This window comes from Notothenia rossii (genome assembly GCF_949606895.1).
Source record: "Notothenia rossii genome assembly, chromosome: 7".
NCBI classification, from domain to species: Eukaryota; Metazoa; Chordata; class Actinopteri; order Perciformes; family Nototheniidae; genus Notothenia; species Notothenia rossii.
The window spans coordinates 72,429,963-72,457,645 of NC_136905.1; the positions used below are offsets into that span (position 1 = coordinate 72,429,963).

The 27,683-nt window shown below is 40.7% G+C and overlaps 1 protein-coding gene across 3 annotated transcripts in view; it reads left to right on the forward strand.

Moving 5' to 3' along the window:
• The window catches only part of rps6ka1 (ribosomal protein S6 kinase a, polypeptide 1), a 46,488-nt gene extending 19,079 nt beyond the window's left edge, over window positions 1-27,409 (forward strand). The window contains exons 3-23 of one of the 3 annotated variants that reach the window (XM_079691979.1): window positions 15,313-15,366; window positions 18,277-18,393; window positions 18,485-18,566; window positions 19,568-19,648; window positions 19,791-19,870; window positions 19,987-20,093; window positions 20,972-21,009; window positions 21,492-21,634; window positions 22,310-22,380; window positions 22,514-22,602; window positions 22,698-22,762; window positions 23,089-23,191; window positions 23,462-23,586; window positions 23,935-24,060; window positions 24,198-24,287; window positions 24,515-24,673; window positions 24,813-24,974; window positions 25,125-25,201; window positions 25,300-25,417; window positions 25,521-25,658; window positions 26,351-27,409. In XM_079691979.1, coding sequence (XP_079548105.1) covers window positions 15,313-15,366; window positions 18,277-18,393; window positions 18,485-18,566; window positions 19,568-19,648; window positions 19,791-19,870; window positions 19,987-20,093; window positions 20,972-21,009; window positions 21,492-21,634; window positions 22,310-22,380; window positions 22,514-22,602; window positions 22,698-22,762; window positions 23,089-23,191; window positions 23,462-23,586; window positions 23,935-24,060; window positions 24,198-24,287; window positions 24,515-24,673; window positions 24,813-24,974; window positions 25,125-25,201; window positions 25,300-25,417; window positions 25,521-25,658; window positions 26,351-26,473 — 2,148 coding nt within the window. In that variant the 3' untranslated portion in view covers window positions 26,474-27,409. Of the gene's footprint in view, window positions 1-15,312; window positions 15,367-16,511; window positions 16,941-18,276; window positions 18,394-18,484; window positions 18,567-19,567; window positions 19,649-19,790; window positions 19,871-19,986; window positions 20,094-20,971; window positions 21,010-21,491; window positions 21,635-22,309; window positions 22,381-22,513; window positions 22,603-22,697; window positions 22,763-23,088; window positions 23,192-23,461; window positions 23,587-23,934; window positions 24,061-24,197; window positions 24,288-24,514; window positions 24,674-24,812; window positions 24,975-25,124; window positions 25,202-25,299; window positions 25,418-25,520; window positions 25,659-26,350 lie in introns of those variants that run through there. The other 2 variants (XM_079691980.1, XM_079691981.1) reach the window with 2 other exon arrangements.
• The last annotated feature ends 274 nt before the right edge of the window (window positions 27,410-27,683 follow it).

A 27,683-nucleotide genomic window follows, 5' to 3' on the forward strand; every position in this document is an offset into this window, starting at 1 on the left:
GAGTATGGCGTTTGCAGTTTTATCACTATATACCAGGGGTCTCCAACACGTCGATCGCAAGCTACCGGTAGCTCGCAAGCCCTCAATAAGTAGCTCGCCAAGCAAATCCAAAATGTAAAAAATACACACACAAAAAAGGAAATGTAATTAAAAGAATCTACCCTATGCATAAACAAAACCTCAATCTTAGCGAACTCTATCTACTTACTACAACTCCATATCAATCCAACACCCCTCCTCCCCCCACAATGAATATCGACAATCACGTTCTTGCAACAGTTTAAAAAGGGAGTGGTTAGTAAAATATGCATAAATAAAAAGAAAGATTGCTGACTATAGGTAACATAAGATAAGAATAAACAAGTTTAAATTATTTGTTATTGGTTGTGATCATATTCTAAAGATGTCTGGATTATTGAAAAGTCTACAGCTCCCTTTCATATGAGTGTTGAGAGCTGTATCCATAAATTCATTTTGTGCTCAAAGTGCACCAGATTGATGTATTTAACTTCAACATTTAAAAAAAACATTTCCCGGGGGTGCATGCCCCCGGACCCCCCTAGAGGATGTGAGGTCCACCCCTAAATGAAGCAGGTTAAAATAATTAAATTGCATACATTTTCTTTTAGTAAACTCTGAAAAACAGAACACAAAGTACAATTTTAAAATGTGATAAATATACACACTGCAAAAAACAAAAAAAGAGAAGTAAAAGTAGCTCAGTACTTGTTTTATTTTTTGAAAGTAGCTCTCATCCTAAAAAAGGTTGGAGACCCCTGCTATATACTGATTATAAATGTTGGTGTTTGCATAGCAATAAACCCAGCTTACTGCCATATTCCTGCTGTTTTCGACTTCCTATATATTTCCCTTATATGTCCATATAAAACATGTACATAAACTTGGTGCATACGCTAATAATTAACCATACATGCTTGACAACACACCTTTTTATTAAACCTGATTTTCACTTATATGTCAGTATTCATCGTGGCCCATCTATCTAGCAGAGAGAGTAATTGTGCAGATTGGGCACCTACAAATAAGATTGGTCCTATCGGAGTGACTCATGGGGACTCTCTCTCTACTTTTCACCTCTTTGTTGGAAATCTGTCACATTATGAGCAGAGGTCTTGAGGAGATTAAAGGTTAATAGACCCCGATGTCATTTGAGGTCACAGGAGTTACCGGGTTGTGTCAGGCTGGATAAAGTAAACACGCAGCAGAGAGAACACACTCAGGGTTGTCTGTTGAAGAAATAATTCACAGTCGTTGTATTTCTCGTCACTAGAAAGGGTTAAGATCGCTCTATGCTAACCTCTGCCTCCAAAACAAATTATAGTGATGCTCTTAGGATGGAAATTGCATTGAAATTCGAAACCTCATACTGTGTCCTTCTGTGGGGTTTTTTTTAGGTCAGAAAATCAATACGGTCCCAAGAGATTTATGCTTTCTGTCATCTTGTTGGCAAGGTCCCAGAACTAAGCAGCCAGTGTTTTATTACATACAGTGATTATGCACAGCTATATATTATGAGGCTGAAAAACATAATGATACTATGCTGTTTCTGGTATTGTACTATACATAAAAATATCTAACATACCCTTACATACCAAATGGAGACTTGTCCTCAGTTTACTGTATCACAACAGTATCCGAAAAATGTTAGTTTTTTTAAAGTGGACCTATCATGCTATATTTGAATAATATAGTGTAGGACCATACTTATATAAGGCATATTTATACTTTTTATTTTTCAAAATACCAAACAGATCATGCATTTTAGCCATTCCTCATTTCGCTCAATTTAACACTGTCTTTGCATGGGCTGATTCTGTGAGAACAGCACCATCTACAGGCCTGGCATATGTACTACAGCGTCTCCAGCGCTTTCCAACGGCAATGTCCGTGGCTGTCTCCTCCTGATTGGTGGAGTTGGCCCAATTGCCGTAGCGCCACTTCTGTGACGTCACAGACGTGTTCAAATCTGGATCAGTCTGTATCAGATCCGTTGCAGCCCCTTTTTAAGAGATGTGGGTATAGAGGAAAATAGAGATGGTTGTGTTTTCTGACACTTGGTGAGTTCCCTGGAACACCGGGGACACATATTCATGTGTAAAAGACGTACAAAAGTGCATTTTGCATGATGGGTCACCTTTAAGATGACGTATGATATAATTAGGGGTGTCACTCAGAATACCATAAATGTTGTAGTCGATACTATTAAGGCAATTCAACAATACCCAACTCATAACCCGGTCAAAAAATAAATCCCATGTACTTCAAAACACTATTGTTTAGATTTATTTGCATCCTTATTAAGTTAAGATGTTAAACGGGTCGTAATTCTGTAACATCTTTTATAGTGATGGGAAATCATCTTCGATCAACTGTTTGGTATTTATTCAAGTTTCTTGTTTAAAGGAGGTAGTTTCTTTCAGAGTTGTATAAAAAAAGACCTGCTTAAACTAATTAAGGATCTTATGCCACTACGGCAAGAAACCGGCACTAATGAAGAGGGTAATGGCTGTTATAAATGTGATGATAGCAATCTGAGTGAAGTATTAATTACACTTGTGTATCACTTTCATGCTTGAGAGCAGACTTAATGCATCTGTTGGCATGTTAAATATATACATCAAGTTATAACAAGAGCACTAGGACTTGACATACGGGGTAAAAAGTCAGGATAAAAGTGTTTGTTGAAGCTGAGTGCCATCTTTTTGTGAATCGTCAAGCTGTTCTATAGTTCTCCCTGAAGTTCTGCTAACTTTGAACCGCACAAAAGAACCACAAACTGAGATTCAATATTACATTTAAAGAGATAGTGTTCGTGTGTTTTTTAAAAGCTGCCAAATGCTTTCTAAAGAAGAGGAGCCAGGATTTAAAGTGTCCTGCCCTTCAAAACAAGTAATGTGTATGAGTAAAGAGAGGTTAAATAGACACGATAATGAAGCAAGGATTGGTAAGTAAATGTGCTTTATTTGTTTGAATATCTACTCCTCATTCATACCTAATCCATGGACTAAGTGCTTTCTTTGTGAGTTAAGCGCATGAAGATTTTCTCTTTGTGCAGCAACCGGTATAAACGTGTTTAACAGGGCCTAAGCAAAATCTATCACCCATGAAATTAAAACCCAACCAAAATGGACGTTTCTCTCTTAAATGTTGAAGGATGTTTTCCACAGAGAGGTACTGTTTATCTGAAGTGTATCGCCTCCCCTGAAGTTAATTACAGTCCTTCCTCACAGCATCTGTGCAGCAGCAGAAGACATTTAAACTGCTGAATAGCCTCATAAGTGATAGGCAATGATCTGGCCTAAATTGTGATTAAGTAAAAGCATAATTGACAACTCTTTTTAATTGGAATTCTCTATACACATTTTCTTCTATATTGAATATGTTCATGTTCCTTTGGTCATTTTGTCGCATCACCATTTTTATGATTATTATATACATTACAATATATCAATCTTTAGACAACAAAAAACACTTCTTTGGTGATCTTTATGAAATGTATATGAACAAGACCTGAAAGTAGGAGTTGATTAAAGTACATTGACAGGAAATTATTGTGCGGCTATTTTAATAATCCATGAAGTCGATACAAAAAATGCCATAACACAAAGTCCATGTTAAATTTTGGGCCACTGAATATGTTTTTGTTTCGGCCTGTTTGTCAAAAAGAGAAACAGGAAATCTGAAGACTAATTGACAATCAAGAAAATAATGAAAAGATATATATATGAAACTCAGCTACAGCACTTTAGTTGCCACTTTATTTTTTAGCCGTAGAAAATATGACATTGCTTTAACACATCAACCTGCTACCAAAAATGGCAATGACAACATGTCATTTCAATCATGACGACCTGAAATGTTGAGTCTACCAACGTGTGCGTCGACACTTGACCTTAATACACCCACTGGGTGTTTCTCAATGTCGAGGACGCTTCCTTGGTAGGACATGTCTTCCGAGTCAGGTCCTTCAGAAGCGAGGAAAGAATCCTTCCTAGCCTCGGAAAATGAAGAATGGTGGAACAGGTGCAGGTGTGCGTCATATGCGAGGCCCCGCCTTAAATGGAGTGCGATGACCGCCAAAGATTTGGGAAATTGGTCCGTGCGCAAAGCATTGTGGGGATTTTAAGACCGCAGAGGATACACATGTGCAGCCTCGAAATTTCTTGCAACGAAGGACGCCGGCCTCGGTAGAATTCCAAGGATCCTGGACATTGGAACAGTCCTTCGGCGGGACTCGATGATGTAGCATCCTTGAAATAGTGGCTCTGGAGGAGCCTTCTTCAACATTGAGAAACACCCACTGTGTCTCTTTTTCTTTTCCATTTGGTTTATGGTGTCATTTTTTCCCACCTCTGCCTTTCAATATAATTACGTCACACATGACAATGGGATTGAGTGTGTCCATTTTGGCAGCAGTGATGGCTGACTAATTGTATTATTTTGCTGACGAGGAACAACCAGACTTGCAATTTATATCCATTAACTCTTGTTTTATCAGATGATTAAACCATAGCGGTTACATGAAGTGGAAACAGCCGCGTGGATTGTGTCAAAGTGCCGCATTGAGAGGACTCTGGTGTCCCAGCAGGACTTACAGTGACGTTAGGGAGGGAACCCTGATGACGCACAGACTTACGCACATAGACGCGCACACACATACACACACCTCCTAAATGAGAAAAGGCACTGAGGCTTGAAGATGCCCTCTTCCATGCTCTCCCTCTCACTGCCCCCCATCATTTTACTCAGTACATTCAAGTGGAGCATCCTCTTCTTCTCTTCCTCTCCACTCTTATCTTCCATCATACTGCCCCTCCTTAAAGTCTAATACATCATGTCTTGTAGTCCAGATAAGCCCGGTTATTTAACGATGTATTAAGCATGTGTCCTTGGCCCGTTCTACCCTGTTCGCTTTTGTTCTTTAAAGTTTCTGCACCAAACTTTTCAACTATTTTTCTTGTGAAGTATAGAGACTTAAAAGCGAGGACAGTCTTAAATCAAGCCAGACTGATCGACTCTTGTCACATCCTGAATGTTGTTTCTGCAAGGTCATACAATGTCTTGCAAAGAATATGTTTGGCATTGTGATTCCTGACTGAATAGCTTTAGGTGAATAGTCTGAGCCGCATTTGGTTTGTCAGTTATGTATAAACAACTTTTAGTTTTCCTATTTCTGCATGGCAAGTTAGTCAGTGTCGGATGGAAAATCATATTCATTACCAAAGCTAGATGGACTTTGCTCTGGCACACACATACACACACAAACTCATAAAAACATGCGGGCAGATACAAACAAAAAGTGCAACCACACCATGATTCATGTGTTTTTAGGTGTGAGTCATAGAGTTGTGTTTATGCGGCAAGTTAATCTAGCATCTCCGGGAGGTTTACACGCAAATGAAAAAGGCTACTTATTCTTTGTAGTAGCTAACAGGTGTGTGTGTGTGTGTGTGTGTGTGTGTGTGTGTGTGTGTGTGTGTGTGTGTGTGTGTGTGTGTGTGTGTGTGTGTGTGTGTGTGTGTGTGTGTGTGTGTGTGTGTGTGTGTGTGTGTGTGTGTGTGTGTGTGTGTGTGTGTGTGTGTGTGTGTGTGTGTGTGTGTGTGTGTGTGTGTGTGTGTGTGTGTGTGTGTGTGTGTGTGTGTGTGTGTGTGTGTGTGTGTGTGTGTGTGTGTGTGTGTGTGTGTGTGTGTGTGTGTGTGTGTGTGTGTGTGCTCTAATCTGAGTTTGTCATCACCGAAAACTAATGGCAGTTTAGGTGACCTGATGTACTGGTTGACACATACAGTACAAACACACGGATGGTTGACCCAATTACCCAGCCTGCCTTTGTGCTACAACAGGGCTTTACATCTTTGGATTCTGCTGTACACAATATAACCTCTGTTGCTCCTTCCTCTTGCCCATCAACCACAGATTCACCTCAGTGTCTCTGTTTGCATGGGATGCTAAACCATCTTTCTTTTTGTCCATTACGAGTTTTCTGACTAGCTCAATATCATCTATTGTGCTGCAAGTAGGGCGGCTCGATTATGGCAAAAATCATAACCTCGATTATTTGGGTCAATAATTGTAATTGCGATTATTCATTGACTTTGAAAACCTTCCTTTATTGTACTTTAAAACAAATTCAAATAATAATTTTAACTGTTTAACTGTTGAATTATACGTTCAGGGTAATCAACTGAAAAACCAATACAAAATAAAACATGTTTACATTTAAATAAATAATATCAAAATAATAAATACCAATAAACAAGATCAACAAACATGTTGCAGTGCACTGTCACAACCTGAAAACTCCTTAACATATTCCACTCAGTTAAACATTAAAGTCTGGCCCACCGTCATGGTCCAGAATTAACACGAAATAAATGTTGTTGAACTACAATTTAAGACCAAATAAAAAAAATGTTGGCCACCATGGCAAATGCTGGTAGGGCTGCTTGTGTCATCTCTTAAAGATTTGTTGCTAGAAACACCAGCCTGTTTACATTGTCTGGTTTCAGAGATGAGCGCAGGCAGATGACAATATTGCCACCTGTACTGAAGACTAGGATCTCGATTATTTGGGTCAATAGTTGATATCACGATTATTAAAAACGATTATCCATTTACTTTGAAAACATACATTTATTGGAGAAAAAAAATTTGAACAGTATGTTTTTAACAGTTGATTACCCTGAACTTTAAATATAATTCAACTGAAAAACCAAAAAAAAAAAATAATAATAATAATTAAAAAATAATCGTTTTATTTCGATTACGTTGTTTTCGTAATCGTTGCAAGCCATAATCGTAATCGCGATGATTGCTTAGCCTTAGCTGCAAGCAATCATTAAATGCAGATTCAGGGTTATAAAGGCATATTGTTGGTGCTTTTGGCCAAAATGTATATTTTTCACGATAACTTTGTACTCTGCAAAGTCGAGGCTTGAATCTGGACACACAGCAACATTGCTCAAACGAAGACCAACATGGCAAGAAAGGCGAACAATGAGAAAAGCAAACAGATTGTAAACATGCCAACAGTTAAATTAATTTATACGGGGATCCCAAACATTTCTCTATGGATGGTTTTTATAATACCACTGTGTTTGTGGTCTTGACACTGATGTTTGGATTTTATAACACATACATTACGGACCATTGTTATGTTATTCCCTAACTCCTCGAAAAAGTTATTCACACTCTCAGCAAATGCAGATTGAGTAGCTAATTGTGTGAGGATGTACCGATTATCTTAAGACTAACTTGTTGTTGCTGGCATGGTGGGGAGTAATGAGGGAAGATGAAGCACAAATATGTTTTAGCTTATTTCACCAAGGAGCATAAGGCATCAGGCTAACCTGAGAAACTGGTTATAACCTGAATGATTGTCCTCTTGTGAAGTTCATTATTCAATGTTTGGCTCACAGTGTATCTGGGTCAAAAGTGTTTGAAAAAAAGAAGAAGAAGAATTAATTGGCTAATATAATGTTATAAGATGGCATTCAAATATCAAAATTGTGCTAAAGAATTGAGTATTAGTTAATCTCAGCACTAAACTTAGTGAGCACTGTCGGTATACCAGTATAGATTGATGGTTGAAATGACAAAAAAACTATCTACGTTAGATATCATTATTTTTTCACAGTGCCATATAATGTGTAATATACCTCATTCACACCAACAGTGTTTCAGGGCCGGTTCGGAGCTGGAGCTTGAAAAGCACCGGGTTTTCCTCTTCACACCGCAGCGGAGCAGCCTCTTAGCTCCGGAATCCGCTTCATTTCAAGCACCAATAAATTGTCCGGCCAGAGCAAAAGCACCACATACAGTACGTCACGCTTACGCAGGGGCAGGGGCAGGGGCAGGGGCAGGGGCGGGATCAACTCCTGAACAACAACAAAAAGCCGGCGTTTTATCCAGTTTGTACACAACGATGGAGAAACTTAACAAGCAGCAGTGGTCCACTGAAGAGACCAGCTACCTACTGGGAATCTGGTCTTCAGAAGAGGTACAGAGGAAGCTGGAGCACAATCGGCCATTGTTGTCGTTGTCAGCTGTGAGGGGTTTCCGCGCGGTTTGGCTTTATGAAGCAGGCACGCAAACGGTTACGTCATGACGCAAACGATGACGCAATGACGCAGCACCAGTCGGACTCTGTGCTGTGTGAAAAGAGCCGGAGCTAAACCGAAGAACCGGTTCTGAACCTGAAAGGCTCTAGCACGGAGCTTGAACCAGAGTTGCGTTGGTGTGAATGAGGTAATAGTGTGTTATGCCAGTCTGATGTAGATTTATGACTGAAACACTCATAGGACAAAACCAAAGAGGGATTTTGTGAATGAATGCGGCGGGACTGTGCACTTCCAGTCCAAATATCAGAGTGCTTTATCATGCAGGAACATACTACAAACCTAGCAGACTTGAACCAGATGCCCCTCTGACTTATGATCCATCTATTCACTTCATCCCTTCCTCCATCCATTCATGGCTGCTATGGGCCTAGTTGTCATGGTTACTGTGTTCTTGCCGTCGCTAAACCCTGATTGCGGCTTGTGCCGCCAGGAAGAAAAAGGTTTATGATAGCACATATACAGTACACACAGGGGCGAAACAAACACTCACTCATCAGCGGTCCTCTTGTAAGGGATATTCATTCATATATCTTATCACACACACACACACACACACACACACACACACACACACACACACACACACACACACACACACACACACACACACACACACACACACACACACACACACACACACACACACACACACACACACACACACACACACACACACACACACACACACACACACACACACACACACACACACACACACACACACACACACACACACACACACACACACACAGACACAGAGTAGTAGTGATTACACTAGCCTACTCTGACAGGGAGTCGGTCCCATGTATTAACCAGTGTGTGTGTGTGTGAGCATTGTCTTATCGATAAGTCAGTACTCTGAAACCTTTAAAGGTCATCATCATTACGGAGATAAATATTAATGTAACACAGGCGGCTTGTAGCTGTACTTCAAAGCATCGTCTCAAACGCTTCCGATCAGAAAATTGCTTTCTGAGTGTATGGCCTTGCTTCTTGTGTCATCCCTTTTCTTGCAAAAAGGATGCTTGAAGTTGGAGACAGACACAGTTGCCATAGTTTCCCGCTTCTCCCTCTCAGGGTCGATTAAGGAAAATGTACCAAGCAGTTACTCATCTTTTAAAGTTTTCATTAATATGGATACTGATGGCGTTATCTCTTGTCTGCCCTTTCTTCTTCTCTCTTGATTTAATAAAACCTTTGCCTTCTTTTCTCTCTCCATCCATCTCCCTAGATCTGTTTCTCTCCCTCAGCAGTTTTTAGCATTGCCCCAGGAGTATTTAACCTTTAGCCTTGGTTACCATGGCAGCAGTGTCATATGCAGAACAGGAAATGCAACGTTTCATCAACAACGTTTTTCATAGTCAATTTATTGACAAGTGGAAACTACATGGATCTGTTTTCCTCTTATGAAGCCATTCATATTTTTGGCATCTCTGTGTATTACTGGCACCTGAATGTTAACAATGAGTTGACCCTTTCTGGGCTTCAGGATGGATTTTATTAACACTTGTTTTAACAGAGTTGGTCATGACCAAAGGCAGGGCTCCAAGTTTTCACCAGCCAAATACTTGTTGCCCCTGCTGGCCGCATCTGTCCTATTTCCGGCAGCTTTGGCGAATGGACAAGTCATTTTTCACTTCTGAACTCTCTTTAGCAGCAGCCGCATTTTAACTCCCTCCGCTCATCGTTGTAGTTTGACGGCCCCCAACTTCACTTATCAGCTGTCACACCGCCTTATTGAAGCCCCAGCAGGCAGTTGTGTGGGGATAACAAGCTTTGAATAACCCTGTTATAGTGACAGACACAGATAATGACTTGCTGTTGAACATAGTTGAGCATTTGGAAGCTAATGAAGCCAGATATTTCCCTCGGGAGATGGTGGAGATCAAACTCAGGGCTTAAAACATGGAGGAACATTGGCAAGTTAACTTTTACATGTTCATGTTTATCAATTCCAATCTATCGTACACCCTAAAATGCATATTACATCGGGATCTAGCACCAATAACAAACCAAAACAACTTTTACAGCACTGATTAGACGGTTACATGTTTGCCTTTTTAATGGTGAAGTGTGAAGAACAGGAGGGGTTAGTTCCACTTATCTGGCCTCAGTGGAGAATAATAAAGGCTTGGCTGCCTGGTTGGTTAAATATTTGCCACAATTGTCTTCATCTCAAGTGTTGCAGTCAGTGGAGTTAAAAAGTCTGGTTGTGTTAGGAACTAGGCACAAGGTTGTGAATAGTGTTAAAGACAACAAGTCAGGAAAAAGGCCTACGCCAGTGTTTTGATTTATGCCCACGTGTGTTTGTGAGTGGGGGCATTTGGCAAGAGCTTTGGTCGATATTTAAGGAAAGCAAAGAACCACGAGAGGGAGGAAGCAGGAAGTATTGACCGAGATATGAAGCTGCTATTATTGGCTGGTGTGAGGAGTTAGAGCTGTGTGAGCTGGAAAGGTTACACGATGATAGAGAAATTAGAGATGGGTGACGGAAAGAGAATTGCTCATGTGATGTGTTTGTTTTCTGGTTTACGGGTTGTACTCTGTGTAAATGCAGGTCTTGCTCTGTATTCCATGCATGGTGATGTAGAGTGCTCTACATTTTCACTGCAGTCAGCCAGCTCAGCTTTAACTATGATGACATCATTGTTTATATTACCAGCACCCACTCTTTCTTCTCTCCCTCTCCCTCATCCCTCTCTCTTTTGTTCCCTTTTACCCACTCATGCCATTTTTGTCCCTCTTGTACTTATTTATTTATTGACCATCGCGGCTGCTGTGGATATTACAAAAGTCCATTACACCCTGTGGCCTGGCGCTGAACGACCGATCATCTTACCGCTATCTTTGCTGGTGATATTAATAGTACAGATTCCAGCAAAGGATTTCCTGTAGCATCCATGCTAATCCTGTCTCTTCCTCGTAGCTTTGTCTATAACATTTGATATAAAATCTATGCCAAGATTTGCTACTCACTAAACATTTGCTGGTGTCATTCAATGATCAGTGTATTGGTCAGCTTGGTCAGTGTAGTAATATTTTGTGAATCAAGTGTTTTTCTTAAACAAATCATGATGTATTTTGACTTTGTGTGGTTGTAGTGCATCGATGCTATGATTGTAAATAGATACACAGATGGTCTGCTAAACAAGGATGGGTATTAATCACAGCCCTGCCCTCCAATCCACTAAAGGTCCAAAGATCAACACATGTTACCTCTAGGCTCAGGCCGTATCAATGTGCTTGGAGTACAAGGGTATTTAGAAATACCGAATGAATGGTTTTCAATATTGTTAAAATGCAGACGCTTTCTTCCTAATAAACTAACACGAGATGCTGGATTAAGGTGATGCATTGTAGTGTACAGAATGAGCTACCAGAAATCAGTTTCTACTGGTTAAAAGGGCACCTCAGCTGAGATAGATGGTGACTGTGAGAGGTAGGAATGACAATATTTTGGGTTTAATCCCTATGAAATTGGCAGTTTATTATCCACATGATTTAATGTAACTGCATGTCTACCACCACCACATCAACTCCACTTCATCCCACTGATGTGTAATTAAAAAAAACCTTTGACTTAAACCATTTACCAAACTATATACTCTTCAAAAAAATATATTCTGTTGTTGTGATGTAATGTACTAAAAGGAGAACTGATTGCTCATTGTCTAAGTGTCTCTCATACTCAAGTCACACGTGTCATTTTAATACAATTTCATATACATTTAGTTGAAGCTTCTCTCATCTCATCTGTGGCTAATACACAGATAATCACCTTAAGTAGTGAGGGATGAGTACTACAGGTCTTAGCCAGCCTGAATCTTGACCTGCACTCTTCTCCATTGGTCTCTTCTTTTATGATGGCCTTTAAATCAGTTCTCATTCTTTCTGCCCCACACTAAGCTACTATTAAGGCACCATGATGTCTTAGGATTGCTCTGGGAATGGTTAAATGTCCATCTGCAGCACTGCTTCTACCCACTCCTTCCTTCCCTCCCTCCAACTCTTCCTTTAGGAACTTGTCATCTGTTGCTGACAGGAAATAAACTATCCGAAGGAGTTAGCTCTGCCCTCTGAAATGTGGCCAGTTTATTTGGTACCTGCCTTCAGAGTTGATAAAGGGGTAGAAAGGACAGAGTTCCAGACAAAAACAAAGAGACATTCCTGCCTCTCCCTGACAGACGTCCGTGCCTGTCTGCGCACAAAGACGCATTTGTATGGCCAATCACATACACAAACCCTTTTTTAATAAGTTCAACATTCTAACATCTCTGCATACAGAGCTGTAGACACTAATTTCTCTGTTCAAGCTACCTGTTTCTAAAGTGTTCATCTCTCGTAACCTAAAAAATCTCAAACGATTCTGTGATTGTCTCTTATACATTACTCTCTATACTGTAGGGTGTTTAGTGGGATAGTAAAACAGTTATAAATGATTGTTGGAGTGCATCCAAGGGTTGGTGATGGATGGAGAGAGAAAAGAAAGCAAAGGGGAACCAGGCCATCCATTCGAAAAAATGTGCTTTAATCTGCATTTTGTTTTTTAAGTAGCCTGCGGTTCTAAATGTTAATAAGCATGAGTCCATTAGTGATGTCTGGTGAGAGCTAAAAAGACAAAGTAAGTGTCATTCTGGAGGAGGTAGAACTTCACAGTACCTTTTTGCACTGCATTTTTCCTGTGTGTGTGTGTGCACTCGGACGGATATTTGTTTTCATAGTTAATGAGACTGAGACACGATTGGTTGGTTGGTTGGTTGGTTGGATGGATTGTTTAGACTACTGTCTCCTCCATGTTCACTAGTCATTTTTGCTGTCTCCACTCTGGACTTTCTCACTTTTTCTCCACCTCTGAGCTGTCATGCTCTTGAAAACGTCCAGGTGCTCCTCCGGTCTCATTTTCCAGGAAAAAGGAGAGGCTACAGTGAGACAAGCACTGTAATTGTCTTGTCTTTTTCAGCTGGCTCGCAGCCCGAATGAGATTTTTTTCTTTCTACTCTTCATGCCAATATACAGCGCTTCCTCCCTCCCTCTTTGTGTATGTATTTCACTTTTTTCACATTTAGTCTTCTAAACCGTAGGGTCATAGACAGCTGGTGAGGGCCATGGTGTACTACTTTACTTTGACAAAACATGTTAGTTAAATGTCTAAACCTGTGCAGCCTTTGCTGTGTTTGGACAGGTTTCAAACGCCTGCATGCTCCCCCTCTGTCCCTCTTTTTGTCCATCATGCTGTAATTAATGTCAAACCCAACAGTGTGTTCTGGAGGAGGCGTGGGCTAACATGGTTAACATGCCCTTACTTGGCTATAGCTCCTATCTCAGGGCCCCTTTTTTGGAGCACTGGCCTGGCTGTAGACCTGTACTGGCCCCTTGTGTTTATCAAATACCATTACACCACATCTGTCTGTCACAAGGCAGCTACATCTTCTTTGGAGCAGTCAAAAATACCCAAGTTATTGGAGTTGCAACGCAAGCTCTTACTTCTCTTACTACTCTGACAACCAATGCTTTTATTTAGCCAGAACCGAGTCCCAAGTCATTTTCAATCTTCAAACTGGATTTTCATTCTCTCTGAAGTCTCTGATTCTTGACAAGCATTATTTTAGCATGCAATCAATGTCCTCCCATTCTCTGGGAACTCCTGTTGTTGCCAACAGAGGATTGTGTAATCGGAAAGAATGCCTAATTATACAAATTGAAGTTGTCTTTTATTCAACATCACATACACATTCCTAAAGTAGTTGAGTAGACTTGTCTGGAACTGTTACTGCCACAGTGTCTTTACCAACCCCCCCCCCCCCCCCCCCCCAGCCCAAGCTGTGTTTGATACCCAATGAAAATATGCTTTCCAAGAGCCTTCAGCTCTAAGTTCATATCATCCCATGTCCATCCAAAACCACTCTGTCTGCTGCTCATATCCATTTTCGTAACTTAACTTAACTTCCTATTTCTGTGCGTGCAAAATGTATCAGTCATTGTGGTATTGCATACAGCAGGTGTTGGCTAACTGAGACACAGAGGCTGTTAATTTGTTTAACCGTGAGTGTCACACATCTACTGACACTAGTGACATGGAAATATCTGGACATGTGGAGGCTCATATTTCGCACCAAAACCCACACAAGAGAGGCAAGTGGCAGCTTGAGTTCGTGTTTGTTTGTCATTAACCTCTAGTCGATGTGAAGTGAGCGTCTTTGTGAGTGTGGGTGGTGCCGGGGGGGTTGGATGTTTTGAGGATTGGGGACTTGCTAGTAGAGTATTTGAGTGGAAAAGGTCCTATAAGGCTTTTTTGGCAGAGGTGTGTGTGTGTGTGTGTGTGTGTGTGTGTGTGTGTGTGTGTGTGTGTGTGTGTGTGTGTGTGTGTGTGTGTGTGTGTGTGTGTGTGTGTGTGTGTGTGTGTGTGTGTGTGTGTGTGTGTGTGTGTGTGTGTGTGTGTGTGTGTGTGTGTGTGTGTGTGTGTGTGTGTGTGTGTGTGTGTGTGTGTGTGTGTGTGTGTGTGTGTGTGTGTGTGTGTGTGTGTGTGTGTGTGTGTGTGTGTGTGTGTGTGTGTGTGATCAATTAGCAAAGCAGTGCTAATCCATAAAAACACTTTCTGTTTCAGATAGTTAGTGTTTATCCTGTGCGTTGTTGCACTAAATGATCATATAGACAAAATTAAATGCAAACGTCCAAATACAAATCTGTTTAAAGCAGAAAAAGACCTTTTGCACTGTTTACATTTTAAACAGTAAAATAAGCCTAGAGGGTCTTCACTAGCTCATTTAATCACTTTTACATTTGAGATATTGCCAGTACCTTTTTAATCGTGATCAGTCAGATAACATTGGGGATATTTAAAGCGTATCTGAGCAGCAGTTACTGCTAGCAGATACATGTTTAAATGATCGAGAAGGAAGGAAGCGAGATTCAGTTCAAGAAAAGAGGAAGTGAGAACTAGGAGTGGAGAGAAGCTTCCTGTCACTTGTGTGGCAACCATCACCATCGGACCCGTTTCTAACCTCTTGTGTGAATGTTTGTTTTGAATGTGATGCCTGCGAGAATACTTGTGCACTCATGTCAAGTAAATCTGTATTATCTATAGTTTGTTTTTATATTTAAATGTACTTAAAGCACTTATTATTTTTGTAACCTACGTTTGTTAACCTCCAACACAACAATCCCCCCCTTCCAGAAAGATTCTCATATCACCTGGAAAGAGAGGGACTTTGCCAATAGTAGAAATCAGGTAAGTTCTGGTCATATCTCCTGTACAGCTGCTTTATATTCAATCTACAGCTCCTCTTCTGCTAAGCAAGCACACTCAGGCTTAATGTTCCTCACATCTAGTAACATGTTATCCACTTCAGGCTTAAACACTTTTGCCTTTTTTGTCCCCGCCCTCTGAAACTTCCAAAATGTTCAAGCCATCCTCTTCTTAGTTTGCAATGACGTGACAGCTCGATTATGATACTGTTTGGTTAAGAGAGAGGTTGACGCACTGGATGCACTGTCCAGCAGCTTATTCACTGTTGTTCAAGTGGTATTTGCTGCACAAAGAGCAATAAAGTGAAATATTTGGGGGGGGGAAAAGTAAATGAGAGGGCACTTAAGGACTGGTGCAAGCTTTTTTTAAGGGGCAGGATAAGCAGGAATAGACTATATGAGAGGAAAGAGAGGGACATGCCTTTCCACAGACCGGAAAATATCTCTCATCCGCTGGCAGTGAGTCGTCTGAATCGTCCTAACACATAGAGGTGAAAGCTCATAGTCTTTCCTGTAGCTTCTACTCTGTTGAATTGTGGGTAAAAGCATGTAGCTTTGAGTAAAAGGTATTCACCACAAAAAAAAAAGCTGAGTTAAAATCTATTTACAATGGTGAAGTGGCCAAGAAGGCAGCAAAGTCGTACGTCATGACCACATAGAGCCGGGTTAAATCAACACAGATTCACAGTTAATGCCACTGTGAGTACTTTTGATATGTGCAGCAGAAAGATACAACCATATTTCCATATTCTTTATCTTGTTTCTCTATTGTTTCAATTTTAAATCCACTCTCTTCCTCTCTCTCTTTACCTAAAATACTATTGTGTGTGTGTGTGTGTGTGTGTGTGTGTGTGTGTGTGTGTGTGTGTGTGTGTGTGTGTGTGTGTGTGTGTGTGTGTGTGTGTGTGTGTGTGTGTGTGTGTGTGTGTGTGTGTGTGTGTGTGTGTGTGTGTGTGTGTGTGTGTGTGTGTGTGTGTGTGTGTGTGTGTGTGTGTGTGTGTGTGTGTGTGTGTGTGTGTGTGTGTGTGTGTGTGTGTGTGTGTGTGTGTGTGTGTGTGTGTGTGTGTGTGTGTGTGTGTGTGTGTGTGTGTGTGTGTTTCTTCCTTCCTGCCCGCTTTGGTTCCAGTTCACTTCAGCTGCAGTCAGTCACTGAGGACACACAGAGCTCATCAGACCAGCACAGAGCAATGGAGAGAGGGAGGACAGTAGAGATAATAACAGAGAAGATGAAGAGTTGATTATACTTGAGCAGAATGCTGCTTCTGAGGAAATAGATAAAGGAAAGAGATTTTTTTTTCATGTGCACTTAATGTACACGGAGCTAATCAAATGTGACTAAAGTTGGACAGTTAGTGGAAATGGGTAGGAAGATGATGCAGAGGTTTTGGCAATGCTGAGATGGAAAAGGACAAGAGCAAGTTCGCCTACCTGAGCCGCTTTCTGACCTTCCACCTTTCCAAAAAGAACAAAGTCTTGGCTCACAGCCCTCCGAACAGATCAACAGCTGCACCAGGCAACAGCCCTGGCACTTTACCTGCAGAGAGGAACCACTGGACGGTAAAGTGAGACCTACTTGTGTTGGCATCTTGATTAACTCTAAGTACTCGTCTCAAGAGAGTTGTTCATGTCATTTTTAAATGAACGAGGGTGGAAGAGGGATGTATTAAAGCTGCAAAGTGCAAATGAGGATCAGTGCTTGTTGTTCTGTGGTGGTTTAGAAAAAAGATGCAGCTGAGAGCTTGCATGTTCTAAAACCAACTCTGGTTTCCTGTTGTCAAATAAAATCATATGGTGGCCTGTGGTTTCGGATGCTTACAGTGAATTTTTTAAACTTTAGAATGCTCAGTCCTTTTTTATATTTGTAGGTACTTCAGTGTGGCAACTTATGACTATTGTCTGTGTTATTTGTATTTCTGGGTGGATTGAGCACTGTTTTTATCTATAAATGTTCAGAAAACTGTAAATAACACTTTTCCCAGAACCAGAAATTATGTTTTCACATTGCTCATGGGAAACTGGAGAAGGGGAATCAAGCAAATATGTGTTATTTTAACCTGATAAATTATGTTGCACACAACTACAGACTAAAAAGTGTTAATGGTATTTGACATGCATTTCATATGGTGTGCATTGCATGGATAAGAAGTGGTGGAACAGGCAAGATGTCCTACTTTCTTGTTCCAGATTTTGAAATATTTCTCTGCAAGTAGCTGTGAGGCTTCAGGGTAGAAGGAATAGTTACTCCACGACCACTCAGTTACATTTTAATATTCTCCCTGCAGGTAACTACAGTGTTGCCTTGTTGTAGTCACAGTGTGAGAAACCTTTCAGTTCTCTGCTCTCATAACAACACCCAGTCTTTGTGGTTTTTTTGAAGTGAGTTGAGGGTGAGGTTGATACCAGGTCAGCGTTAGGTGTTGTTGGAGTGGCAGCAGTGGCAGTGCGCCACCCTGTAAATACCCAAGAAGTCTCTTTAGGTTATATAACTGGTTTTCAATCCAAGAAACATAAACATGAACCACTGGAGGCATTTTACATTAAATTACGTCTGAAATGTACACTGATAGGTCAGTTTTTTGTGATATGTGAGTCACCATCATTTCCAGAAACTACTTTAAAAAAGCAATACATTGCTCAGAAACACTGGGTGTTATCACTCGTTCGCACACTTACATCCCACTTCTTACCATGCTTCCTCTTTATGAAGCATTTTATTTTGATAGTGTTATTTACAGTAGAAGACAATATCCTGCGACATAACTTCTCTTTTGGCACTGCAAACAATCTCTGACATGTTCTTTTCACACAATCCTTACAAACACATTGTTTTAGCCATTGTTTGTGAATACTGACTGGTTTATTAAATGTTTCCACTCTGCTTTGCACTCTGCAGGAAGATGGAGATATCAAAGAGATCAACATTACCCATGTGGTCAAGGAGGGCTCAGAGAAGGCTGATGCTTCTCAGTTTGAACTGCTCAAAGTGTTGGGACAGGGATCGTTTGGCAAGGTAAATCCTGTCTCTTTCGCTCTCTTAGTCAGACCACTTTAATATGCACTCAACCTCTTATTTAATATAACCGAGTGTTGTTTTGTTGCAGGTGTTCCTGGTGCGAAAGGTCACCGCTCCCGATGCCAACCAGCTCTACGCCATGAAGGTCCTCAAGAAGGCCACGCTGAAAGGTACATTAGCCTTAAAAAGTGTTCAATCACAGAGGATGGTTTAAAAGGCTGACTTGGTTAGTCAAAGTGTACTAATAAACAGAAAAAGCTTGAAATTCCTGACCCCAGCTTTACCTTTGAAAACCTAAGTTTAGTCTACAACATGCAGTGGACTTGCTCTGCAGCTGATATGTTCCCCGTCCTACTCTGGATTAAAGATGGTGTTATGTTATCGTATGGCGCTGAAACAATAAGTCGATTGAGAAGAATTTGAAACTAGCAATAATCAAACTAGTTGTAGATACATTTTCTGACAAACATTTTTTGCAGATTTCGAGACAGTGCTTTAAGATTCAGGACATTGTAATGAGCATATTTAACTCTATGCTGATATTGATAATGTAACACAGTAATGTGTTGCAGGCAGCCCTGTATCTAATACCACATCACCTTGTTTAGTTTATGTATGATTGCTTTCTCTTTAGCTTTTCTGGTAAACTCATTACTTGTTTTGAAGTTGCAGTCCCCTCTGTTTCTCATAAAAGGGTGGATCTTTTCCTGTCACTCATAGAGAACCACATGCAGTAGAAGTGAGACGGTAGTTGTCTTAGTTCTGTAGTGAGGTTACCGCAGGTCTTACGTTTTTTTCTACTTATGCACCCAGGTGGTCTCAATATTTTTCAGAAACATCAGCTTTATTCACACAGTCCCCTAAAAGTAGTTTCATTTCCCCTGGCATGAGCATTTACCAAGTTGTAGCATATGACTAATGGTTTCAATTTCCTCATCAATCAGAACCGAGTTGACAGAGCCTCAAACTAAAACTCTGCATGGTCCGACATCCTCTATGATTTGAAATCAGCAAAGAATTGATCCATTATTGGGCAGCCAACTAGAAACCACCAACTTGTTCAACCACACTAGACAATATAGTACTTAAATGCTTGAGGGCTTTGTCGGCCAACTTTTTAATAATGAAGTTTATATTCACACTAAACTCTGCACCTCCATTTATCCTTCAGTGAGAGACCGTGTGAGAACTAAGATGGAGAGAGACATCCTAGCTGACGTCAACCACCCATTTGTTGTCAAACTGCACTATGGTGAGTCTGCCTGGAGATTTCATTACCAAAATGTTTTAAGGAATCTGGAGACTCTTTTCTTGCTATCTTATTATTTAAAATCCCAGAAATGCTCTTGTTAACTTGCTGATTTCCCAGTAAATGTTGTATCTTTTATTTGTAGCATTCCAGACTGAAGGCAAGTTGTACCTGATCCTGGACTTTCTCAGAGGAGGAGATCTCTTCACCAGACTCTCCAAAGAGGTGAGAGTGATTCATTGGATTTTGGTTGTTTGCTGGATCTTTTTTTTCCCCTCCATTATCTTGCGCTTTAAAATCATTGTTTAATTCTCTCTTTTTCTGTGTCTCATGCCTCTCAGGTGATGTTCACAGAGGAGGATGTGAAGTTTTATTTAGCGGAGCTGGCGTTAGGACTGGACCACCTCCATAGCCTGGGCATCATTTACAGGGACCTCAAACCTGAAAAGTAAGAGAACAAATTGACATACTACACACGCAAAAATATTTTTATTAAAAGTTGTTAGGCCACGATGCAGAAATTCTGTTTAAAGTTAGAGGTCTTTGAAAATGTTGTTAAGTAAAAGTTATAAAGTATTGGCATCAAAATATATCTCTAAATTGCATAGGAGTACAGTATTTCAGTAAATGTACTTACTGTCTACCATTTAAGGCTTCAGCTGCAGCGTCATTGAGCCTTCATTTCAATACTATTATCTGCCATCAGTAAGAACATTCTAGAAAATGTTCCAAACAAAATCTTGTCCTAAAAAAACCTTGACAATTTATATATACAGAGACGTATGCCTATGTTCTCGTAGAAAAAGCTGTCATCACTGCTAGAGTGCTCCCTGAAGATACTTTTATTCTAATAGAGAACCTAAGAGTTATTTATTCGGTTCTTGGAAATAAATCGGAGCCTTTCTTTTGCATTAGAAGTTATTTTTGCTATATTGCTATAAAAAGGTACCCAGTGGAGTTTTTCACTCTAAACATTTTTGAATTATCATTCCTCTCCAAAATGCTTTGTTTGTTTCCCTTAGACCTATGAGTGCAAACTCATTAAACATTTGCAAAGCTTTAAGTTTTGAACCCTGCATTGTATTTCAGCCTGCGGTCCTCTCTTTATTGTTGCATGGCCACTGTTTATGTTTACTGCCACTTGGTTGTTTTCCTCACACTAGTGATCAAAGAGTCAATAAGGTGCCTTTAAGCTGAAAGCTGATTATTGTGTTACATACTCATTACAGCAAAATGTGCAATGTGTTTTTTAAATGAGTAAAATATTTAAATGTTCACACTCTTCCGATACATTCATGATTCTAACAATTGATATTGTTTTTTTAGCATTCTCCTGGATGAGGAGGGACATATTAAACTCACAGGTGAGTCTCCTGCTCCTTTCTGCCGATACACTCACAGATACACCTCTACCAACCTGACACACCTCTACCTTGTTGACCCTCATTACTCACACTGGGGTGACAGCCTTATCTTACCGACTCCAGATATCTGCATATGGGCGTGTACATGTTCCCTAAGTTAATTATTACACTTTATCTGCTTTATCTATTTCTAATCGTCCATAATCAACGCCATTTATTGACTTCCGGGTCCTGCCACCACTGAACTGAAGGTTACTGTATCATAGAGAGGCAGTGCAGACCAGATAAAGCGTTGTAAAATATTTTTTATTATATTTTAACCGACTAGTTGAAAGTGCTGTAAAACAAGTGGCAGAAGACACACTTTGGTCATGTTAGATTATATGGAAATCATTCATGATAACAGAAAGCACTCTACAGTAGGGTGCTACACTGATACAGCGCAGTGACGTGCTGACTGTATCTTGTGGTGTGTTTTCCAGATTTCGGCCTGTGTAAAGAAGCCATTGATCATGAGAAGAAAGCGTATTCCTTCTGTGGTACTGTGGAGTACATGGCACCTGAGGTTGTGAACAGGCAGGGACACGACCAGAGCGCCGACTGGTGGTCATTTGGAGTACTTATGGTAAGCAGGAAACACTCATTCAAATTATAATAATTGTGTTTCTATATCATACACAGTGGTGTAGTGGGGATTTTTTTACTGGGTGGACGGGGTGGTGGGTGGACGGGAGACACTCGCGCTCGTGAACTGTCAACGGCGGGGGGGGACGACCTCTGTGTCGCCTGTCAGCGCAACTTACATGATGCCGTTTAGACAATATAATAATAAAAGGCGGTGCCGGCTGTCAGCGAACCGATCCGGCCTTTCTGCGCGACTCACTCAAATGCGGGACATAGTCTCAATGTGTGGGACGCGGGACAAATAATAAAAATGCTGTGTGTGCAGTCCCGCACAGTGCGGGACACCTACACACACGGTTCTGCCCCTCACACACACGCGCTTCAAATCAAGTTGCATAAATGCTTGAGCTACGTTTTTATTATAATTACTGTGAAATCTGCCTATTATGTTTTCGTCATTATTACAACAAACACAGACTTGCAACTGATAACACTGGCAATGATTTTAGATGTATTAGACTATTAAAAAAATAAATCATGCTTCAAATAAGTGGGGGTACGGCGTACCCCCGCGTCCAACGCCCACTACACCACTGATCACATACTCCTTTAATACATATTCTACTTCACATATGTATGCATGTACATGATCACAGTTTATTGTTCTCTCTCCCAGTTTGAGATGTTGACTGGATCGCTGCCATTTCAAGGAAAGGACCGCAAAGAAACTATGAGCCTGATTCTGAAGTGAGTATCCTCATGGTGGAGGAGCATTTCAACACAGAAGCCAGTTGTCATATCTTGTTGCGATTTTAAGAAAAAAAACCTCTTGATATAAGGTGAATAAATGGAGCTACCTGCCGTCTGTCTGTCCCTGCAGGGCGCGCCTGGGAATGCCTCAGTTCCTCAGTGCAGAGGCTCAGTCTCTGCTCAGGGCTTTGTTCAAGAGGAACCCTTCCAACAGAATGGGTTAGTACCAACTACTGAACAGTCATTTCACATATGGCAAAATAAGCACTCCAGCTCTGTTTCCTCATATATGTGTCATTGGTGTTTCTTGACAGGATCTTGTGCTGATGGTGCAGAGGAGATCAAACGGCATGGTTTCTTCTCCACCATCGACTGGAACGTAAGTGAGAGAAGGTCAACAATATCATTTATTATGAAAAAAGTGCGGTACTTGTGGGTTATCTGTCGCCACTTTTTAATAGAATTTCCAACTTTTGCACAAATGCAGATGTGTGTTATCATGTCGCCATTTTCACAAAAATATACTACCTCTAACCCTCTCTAAAAAATTGCGTATTTAGAGAGTCTGAAAAAAACAGTGGCGACAGATAATCCACAAGTACCAAAAGTACAATTTAGATGGTTTTCATTTAGAAAAAACAACTTTTGTGTGCGGAATTCCCCTAAAGTATATTGTGTGATTGAAAGTATTTTATTCCTTTTTAGAAACTCTTCAGGCGAGAATTAAAACCCCCGTTCAGACCAGCAGTGGCGCGTCCCGACGACACCTTCTACTTTGACTCTGAGTTCACCTCCCGTACCCCTAAAGGTCAGAAATCCAAGCTGCATGTTAACCTGTTTTTTTTTTTTTCACCCTGAAAGAAGTTAATTGAAAATGTAATATTTTTCCTGTCAATGCAAGATGCTTCTTGTGGTTACAGCTCCATTAAGATGCGATCACACTTTATTATAGAAGTGTTTGTAAAGAAATGCACAAGCTAGGAAGTATGCTCCTCTTGAAATAACATTAAAACATGGCATCTCTTAAAAAGGCACATATTTCTCTTTTCCATCCTTGACATTCCTTATAATCTTCCAGACTCCCCCGGTGTGCCCCCCAGTGCTGAAGCTCACCAGCTTTTCAGAGGCTTTAGCTTCATTGCGTCGCCTTTGTTGGACGAGGAAGGGTCTGTGGAGCCAGCCAAGCCTCACCCAGTGGTCCAGGTCAGAATAAATAGTTTCCTTTTAACATTCTATGTTCTGAACTACGAGATTCCAGTTTAAACAAGAGATGTCCTTTCTCCTGTGTTGGGTTTATCACTGAATACACAAACTACAGCTATCTAAAGAAAGAGGGGAAACAGACAAAAGTACAAGGTCTATGTAAAGCAGAGAGGGGAAGGAAATGTCAGATATCTAAAAACAGGTACAGATCCTGTTTCATGCGTGAAAGGAACAGCAGTTAACTCTGTGTGCTCGAACATTTTGAAAAAATATAGATGTACGACTTCTGCCTCATAAACTCTCTCAGCACAACACGTTTTTTTTAACATTGCCCTTCTTCCTCTGCAGCAATTACACGGAAAGAACCTGCTGTTCAGCGACGGTTACGTGTTGAAGGAAGACATCGGCATGGGGTCCTTCTCTGTCTGTAAACGCTGTATCCACAAAGCCACCAACACAGAATACGCTGTTAAGGTAGGGTGGTGTGTATTTAGAAAAAGAGTCCTGTGACATACAACCAAGATGACGGTTACAATTACATAACCATCATGGCTGTACTTTATATTATACTGTATAAAACTATAATATTAAGAATATATTGTGATTGACAGATGATTGAAAAGACCAGTACAGACCCCTCTGAGGAGATTGAGATTCTGCTTCGATATGGGCAGCACCCTAACATCATAACACTGAAGGATGTAAGTATTAAGAAATGCATTTATATTAAACATTTTGGTGTAAAATCTAATGTGACCTGTGATTCAGTGTCAGGCTTGATTTTCTAAAGCCTAAAAACAGAGCCAAAGGAAGGTTCAGATGATTAGTTTCCTGAATGGTTATTATGGACATTTCTATCAATGAAAGCCAAAAAACGATGCCCAATGTCACAGATGGTGATATGATAATGTGTGTGTCTCTGTCTCAGGTGTACGACAACGGTAAGCAGGTGTTCATGGTGACAGAGTTGATGCGTGGAGGAGAGCTGCTGGATCGCATCCTCAAACAGAAGTGCTTCTCAGAGAGAGAGGCCAGCTCTGTGCTTCACACCATCACCAAGACTGTGGAGTACCTACACTCACAGGGGGTAAGGAGGACAACCGGAAAATACTCATAATATAAATAATGTCACTGTATTCAGTTTTTTCTATACTTGGCTTGCTCTTGTTATCTGTTTTACTACTGAACTATTCACTTATTCATTCACTCTTATTTTGTTCCTCCAGGTGGTGCACAGAGACCTGAAGCCTAGCAATATCCTCTATGTTGATGAGTCGGGGAATCCAGATTCTATCAGGATCTGTGACTTTGGCTTCGCTAAGCAACTGCGTGCCAACAACGGCCTGCTGATGACCCCGTGCTACACTGCTAACTTTGTAGCTCCTGAGGTAAGTTGATTCCTCCTTTTTTCTCTAGGTCAGAATAGGCAAAAGTGGTGCAGCAAATGCTGCATTGCTTTTGCCTACATTTGCTCAGAACTGGATAAAACTAAAGACCTTGAACTGTGTTGAACTGAAAGGCAATGTGTGTCATTCCAGGTGTTGAAACGTCAGGGCTATGATGAAGGGTGTGACATCTGGAGTCTAGGAGTCTTACTGTACACCATGCTGGCCGGGTGAATACCAACACTTAAAGCTCTTTTATTTGAACTCATTTTTCTATATCACTACCCTTAATACTCACTTTGTCATTTTTATCCTTTTCTTGTGACAGCTTTACTCCATTTGCCAATGGACCTGAGGACACCCCAAATGAGATCCTGAACAGAATAGGAAACGGTCACTTCAGTCTAGTTGGAGGCAACTGGGACACAGTGTCTGAAGCTGCCAAGGTGAAACTCCAAACCTGACAGATGGCTGCTTTGCTCAAGTTCCTCAGAGGAATCCAGTCTCCTTCTGTCAACATGTTTTAAATGTATTCTGTGCTGCTTCTAGGATCTTGTGTCGAAGATGCTTCATGTGGACCCGCATCAGAGACTGACAGCTCAGCAGGTCCTCAAACATCCTTGGATTATCCAGAGAGAAAAACTGCCCAACAGCCAGCTCCCTCATCACGACCCCAAACTGGTCAAGGTAACAAGACGTTTTCTATCAAAAACATATCAGTTACAGAGAACTGATTGGATATTTTATTTTCCTACATGATACAGTATAACAACGTTTCACAGTTAAATATTTCAGAATTAAAGATACCCCATAGAGTTTTGTTTTTACCACTAAGAGCCCAATGCAGAATTTTCTTAAAATAGATCCCATCAGGTTAGTATTGTGAACGTGAAAAAATGGCACAAAAAGAAAACATCACACTCAAATTCATGCTTTGTTTTCGGTCACGTTTATTCAACTGATCGAAAATGTGTGGCAGTAACTATGAAGTAATATGGATATGCTTTTTGCTGAGGAATATTTTAATGAATCTTGACTTTTAGGTTAGAGTTGGGTTCACAGGTTTACATTGAATATTGGTAGATAATAAATAATGTAAAAAATTGTTTCCTAAAAATGCTGTACAAAATACAAAGTGATCTAAATATTGGAAAACAATGGACACAGATTTTGAGCTACTAGTGCTATTTTGCAATATCACTGTCATATCTGTCTTCACAAAAAATGTAAATCCATCATAGAAATTATATTGTGGTTTTTCCCTTTTTTAAATGTTTTCATAAAATGACTAATTGTCGCCAAACAGCTTTTTTTTCATGCACACATTTTGGTTTGTTGCCTGTTTAAACTTGAATTACCATGCTGCTGTTATTCTACAGGGTGCGATGGCGGCCACCTACTCTGCCCTGAAGAAGTCTCAGCCAACTCCAGAGCTGAAGCCCATCGAGAGCTCCTTCCTAGCTCAGAGGCGCGTAAAGAAGCTTCCCTCCACCTCCCTGTAGAGACTCTAAATATCCAATCGGCTCATTGGACCAGCCACCCAGTCAATTTGCACGGGGACTCAAGTGTCCACCCGCCTCTACCAGCCAAGGAACTCTTGCTGTCATCCTCCTTGTTCTGATGGGGGCGATGAGGGTTTAAAAAAAAAAAAACCTGGCTGCAGGTTTTTGGCAGATGTATAAGTGATGAGGGTGTGTATGTGCGAGTGAGTGTGTTTGTGCATGACTAGAGAATGTGACAATGAAAGTTTTCTCTCCTCATCATTGCTGTGATTGGTTGTCATCCAGCTTGCTGCACGCCTGTCTGCCTGTTTTGTTGTTTGTCTTCCTGTTCTTTTTGTAAAGTTAATGAGCTTTATATTACCGGGTGTGCTGCCAAAATCAACCTGTGCCGACAGCACAAAACCACAGTACTGTCCAACTGCTGTTAAATGTTTTTGAAAGAGCATTATTACCATGAATATTAAACATTTCCGCCATAAATGCCTCTTTGGCTTTGGTACAGCCAGAATATGTGGATTCTGAGAAATGTCAAATGCTGATGTTTTGGTTAGTGTCAATGTATGCTTGTACTTTGTTTTACAGAGAGTGTGCGTGTGTGTGTCAGTTGCATGACTTGCAGTGTGTGTGGGAGCGTGTGTGTGTTAGTGTGTTAGTGTGTGTTCTGTGAGATGCTGCAGGGTCATGTGCATGGTCCGGTGACGTGATGATGATATGTGACTTTCTTGTTTTCTCTGCTCTTTTCTCTGCTCGGTCAACCCGCTGGCAACCATTTGAGATGTCTATTCATTTTATTACTACAAAAACTAGTAAAATTGGTGGCTTTCTGTGAAAGAAAACTTGCCCGAGGAACAATGTGGCATGTTCAAATTCTATATTTGCTTTTTTTCCTGTCTTTTGTTTTCACTGTGTTTCTTGGATAAAGCATATTGAATGTTGTTTCCTGTATTGGCTGCTTTTGTTGTTGATTGTTTTTTTCTTTTTTTTCCATAGAAAGAGGTTATTAAAAATAGTGATAGACATGCTGAGCACATCAGTCTGTGCACTTAATGCCATACAGGTCTTTCCTTCTGTTTTGGGATGTGAAAGGGTAGAAAGGCTGACTTTTCCTTTATTTGAGCACTCCAACACAGCCTCCCTCTTAGAAAAAGTCAAATCACTGGATGCTCATACCACACAGACCTTCAGCAGTCGTGTGTCTTTAATGCACGTT